This window comes from Tauraco erythrolophus, chromosome 29, assembly GCF_009769465.1.
Source record: "Tauraco erythrolophus isolate bTauEry1 chromosome 29, bTauEry1.pri, whole genome shotgun sequence".
NCBI classification, from domain to species: domain Eukaryota; kingdom Metazoa; phylum Chordata; class Aves; order Musophagiformes; family Musophagidae; genus Tauraco; species Tauraco erythrolophus.
In genome coordinates this window covers 1,737,591-1,741,939 of record NC_141493.1, presented here as the reverse complement: position 1 = coordinate 1,741,939, position 4,349 = coordinate 1,737,591, and the positions used below count along the sequence as shown (strand labels likewise).

The 4,349-nt window shown below is 62.1% G+C and overlaps 1 protein-coding gene across 1 annotated transcript; it reads left to right on the top strand.

Moving 5' to 3' along the window:
• The first annotated feature begins 1,098 nt into the window (after positions 1-1,098).
• LZTS1 (leucine zipper tumor suppressor 1) lies at positions 1,099-3,712 on the top strand. The gene is given in 4 exon segments (XM_086628185.1): positions 1,099-1,449; positions 1,841-2,662; positions 3,048-3,288; positions 3,291-3,712. Coding segments are annotated over 4 exon segments (1,836 nt in total).
• The last annotated feature ends 637 nt before the right edge of the window (positions 3,713-4,349 follow it).

Below are 4,349 nucleotides of genomic sequence, written 5' to 3'. Positions count from 1 at the left end.
TCTCCCTCCCATCAGCAAAGAGCATTAATGCACAGCCCAGCACGCCTCTGCCCCGCGGTCCCAGCACTTGGCACACACGTAGCGCCTCTCGCCTTCTTCAGCCCTGCACAGACAATACATGTAATTAAGCCCTACAGCATCCCTTTTAGGTAGGTCAAGAGGAGCACGGAAAATGGGAGAGAAATCAGGGAACAACAGGCTGATGCAGGAGAGGTTGCGACTCCACTCACGGCGCTGAGCGCGGCTGCCAGGAGACGGGATCCATCCGGCAGGGCACAGGCAGGAGCCGTGGGTGCCGGTTGGAATTCGTGCCTATTGGGCACCCAAAGATCACAAAACCCTTTTCCTCCTCTCCGTTTAGACACTCCTGTGTCTCATAACCCTCCTGGGCTCATCCAGGCGCACTGAGGAGAGGTGCACCGTACCCAGCAGCTCCTGATGAGCCCCTGGGCACGGGGCAGGATGCAGCCAGCTGGCCAGGAGCTGTGCCACGGCTGGTGCCTGCCAGGCTGGGGGACACAGGCAGGTCAGGGGAGGCTCCTGGAGCCATTGCCAGGCACAGGGGAAAGCCCTGCTCTTCCTGCCTTCCTCCTCTGCCGCCCTTCACGCAGAGATTTGGCGGGGGGATGGGAAAGAGCAGCCCTGGGCTGGCAGCAGGGTACCAGCCTCAGCATCCCTCTCCCTTTGCACACACCCGAGGACCAACCAACTCATCCACACACCCACCCCAGCCTGACACACACCAACCCATCCCCAGGGACACACACACACGGGGAAACATCCCCACCCAGGTGCACACACCCCCTTTGCACAAGCACTTTTACGTGCTGATGCCAGCCGGGACCCGAACACACTCGCGAGGCGCGTGTCCGTGCCCTCACGCCGTCGGAAACCGCCCCACTCCCGCTGGTGCCCAGTCTCCCGAGCTGCTTTTTCTCACCAGCTCTCTTTGCCTCCCCAGGCTCGCAGCTCCCGGGCACAGCGAGGGCTTTGCTATGATCGCAGCCGCGGCCGGCTCTCCCCGCTGCCCGGAGCCCTCGCCGCGCAGTTCCGCCGGGCCCCGCTCCCCCCGCTGCATGCCCCCCACCTGGGGCCAGCATGGGCAGCGTCAGTAGCCTCATCTCCGGCCACAGCTTCCATGGCAAGCACTGCCGAGCCTCCCAGTACAAGCTCCGCAAGTCGTCCCACCTGAAAAAGCTCAACAGGTACTCGGACGGGCTGCTCCGCTTCGGCTTCTCCCAGGATTCCAGCCACAAGTCCAGCTCCAAAAGCAGCAAGAATGAGGATTTCTTTTACATCAAGGTCAGCCAGAAGTCGCACGGCTCCCACCGAGCGGACTATACCTCGCTGGCCGGCGGGGAGCTGGGCAGCCCAGCCGGGACGAGCGGCGTGGACTTCGGGACGCCCACGCCGCAGAAGCTGATGCCCTTTCCCAGCCAGCTGGAAGTGGTTAGTAGGGGAGTGGGGAGTGTCCACTGGTCCGTGTCTACCCTCAAAGCGGGTGCAGGTCCCAGCACAGGACTCCCCTGATCCAGGAGAAGGCTCGGAGGCAATAATTTGTGCCGAGGAAGCGGGAGGAGATGGGCAGCGGGGAGGTGCTGAGGGCACTCTGCCACCCTCCACTCTCAGGGATGGGATCAGCGATACGATCCGTATCCTTTAATTTCCAAACGCACCATTTGCCTCCTGACGGTGGCCGTTTTAGCCATCAGCATCTCCGTCCTTGATGGAGATCTGAGCTGTCCCCACCATGGGGGTGTCGTCCTCGGGGGCAGAAGGGATGGGGGAGAGCGGGTGACACGGTGTTGGTCTGTGCTGACGGCTCTGCTCCTCTCCCCAGGGCACGGAGAAGCCGGCTGTGCGACCCACCGCCTTCAAACCCGTGCTGCCGCGGTCCGGCGCCATCCTCCATTCCTCCCCGGAGAACGGGGGTCACCTCTCCCAGCAGCTGCACCCCCTGGACAAAGCCAAGGAGCAGGAGCTGAAGCCGGTGCTGTGCTCGGGGGGTCTGTCCGACTCCGGCAGGAACTCCATGTCCAGCCTCCCCACCCACAGCACCAGCAGCAGCTACCAGCTCGACCCCCTCGTCACGCCCATGGGACCCATGAGCCGCTTCGGGGGCTCAGCCCACAACATCCTGCAGTGCGCCATCATCCAGGACAGCAACATGATGAGCCTCAAGGCCATGTCCTTCTCTGATGGGGGCAACAAGATCCTCAACCCCAGCAAAGCCCCCCACCACCACGCCGCCGAGAAGACCACTTGCATCCGTTCGCCCATCTCCACCGATGAGTCCACCATCCAGGAGCTGGAGCAGAAGCTGCTAGAGAGGGAGGGAGAGCTGCAGGAGCTTCAGTCAAGCTTTGAGGAGAAGGAAGTCAGCTCCTGCCAGGCTTACGAAGAGAAGCAGCGGCGCTGCAAGGAGGAGCTGGAGGGCCTCAAGCAGAAATGCAACAGCAAGCTCAAGCAAACCTCACAGAAAACCCAGCGGACGCAGCAGGTCCTTCACCTCCAGGTGTTCCAATTGCAGCAGGAGAAGAAGCAGCTCCGGGAGGAGCTGGAGAACCTCATGAAAGAGCAAAACTTGCTGGAGACCAAGCTGAGGTCCTACGAGAAGGAGAAAACCAGCTTTGCCCCAGCACTGGAGGAGACCCAGTGGGAGGTAAGTGGCCCAGCAATGAACCACGCAGCTCTTCTCCGTTTCCATACTGGCGTCCAGCAGCCCCATGGAGGGTGTGAGCAGAGCAGATGGTGCAGGTGCTAAGCCCAAGCTGAGGGACGTCAGCTCCTTAAATCCTCACAGCTGTTCACTGTTCCATGTCAGTGGGGTGTTGATGGATGGAGATCATGGGCTCCCCTCCAGCCCCCCTGAGAGCCCAGAGCATTGCTCCCTGTGCTGGGGCATCATCCTGGGTGGGATTTTGCGGCTGGGGTCTCCATGTGCTGAGCCCCAGCTGTGCCCAGCGTGGCTCGTGGCGGGTACCGTGGGTGCTGCCAGCTTTCTCTAAGGCACAGCCCTAACTTGGGCACTGCGTTCCTCCCCACAGGTGTGCCAGAAGTCAGGGGAGATCTCCCTCCTGAAGCAGCAGCTGAAGGAGTCCCAGACAGAGCTCAACACCAAGACCACCGAGATCCTCAGCCTGAAGGCTCAGCTGAAGGAGATGAGGGTGAAGATGGAAGGGCTGGAGATGAAGACCCAGGACTTGGAGGTCTCCCTGCGCACCAAAGCCATGGAGCTGGAGGTGTGTGAGAACGAGCTCCAGCGCAAGAAAAACGAGTCTGAGCTGCTGAGGAGAAGGTGAATCTGCTGGAGCAGGAGATCGTGGACCTGCGGACAGAGCTTGCCGTCCTCAAGGAGCAGCTGAGTGAAGCCCGGGAGGTGGCCAGGCCCTGCGCCGCGGTGGATGATGCTCAAGCCTTGCAGGGAGAGGTGGAGAGGCTGAGGGCAGAGCTGAAGGCTGAGCGGGACAACAACGAGCAGATGACCTCCGGCTTCCAGCACGAGCGGCAGACATGGAAGGAGGAGAAGGAGAAGGTGATTCACTACCAGAAGCAGCTGCAGCAGAGCTACCTGCACATGTACAAGAGGAACCAGAACCTGGAGAAGATGCTCCAGCAGCTTGCCGCAGGGGAAGATGGCAAGGAGCCCATCGAGCTGGACATACCCGGTGCCGACGTCCCCTACGAGGACATCATCGCCACCGAGATCTGAGCCAGGTCTGCCTTCTCCTCCCCGCGGCTCGGGGCTGGGCATCTCTTCCAGGCGAGAAGCTCTGCCCCACAGCTCCACCCACGCCGTGTACAGTTCAGATGAGCCATGTATTTATTAGCGGAGCTGGTGGCCTGGCCAGCTCGCCAGCCCTTCGCCCCTCCCCGCACCGGTGCCCTCCGTGTTACAGAGGTGAACAAGCAACTCGTGCCAGTGGTGACGTGCCAGCAGCTCCCCCTCACCCCCACTGCCACTTCAGCAGTGTCCCTTCTGCCCCCTCGTAGGACCGGGAAGCCAGCGACGGGGGCGGTCAGGGAACAGGACTTCAGCAAATAATCGCCCATCGGGTAAGGAGATGATGCAGAATTCCCAGGGGATGCCCTGCGCCAGGGTCAGCACAGCTCTGGGATGGGGACACCACAGCCCTTCCCACCGTCTTCGAGAAGAATCGGCCACGGTGCGTTTCGAGCCCGTTTCCTGCCCGGAGGAAGCAACAAGCTGCTCTCACACCCCCTAAACCTTCCTCCGGTGGGTGCTGACCCGCAGGGCACCGCGGGCCGAGGAGCCGCCTCCGGCCGCTGGCACAGCATCCGCACCTGCTTCCCCATCCTTCGGCTGCCGTAGTGCCTCAGGAGGGGCC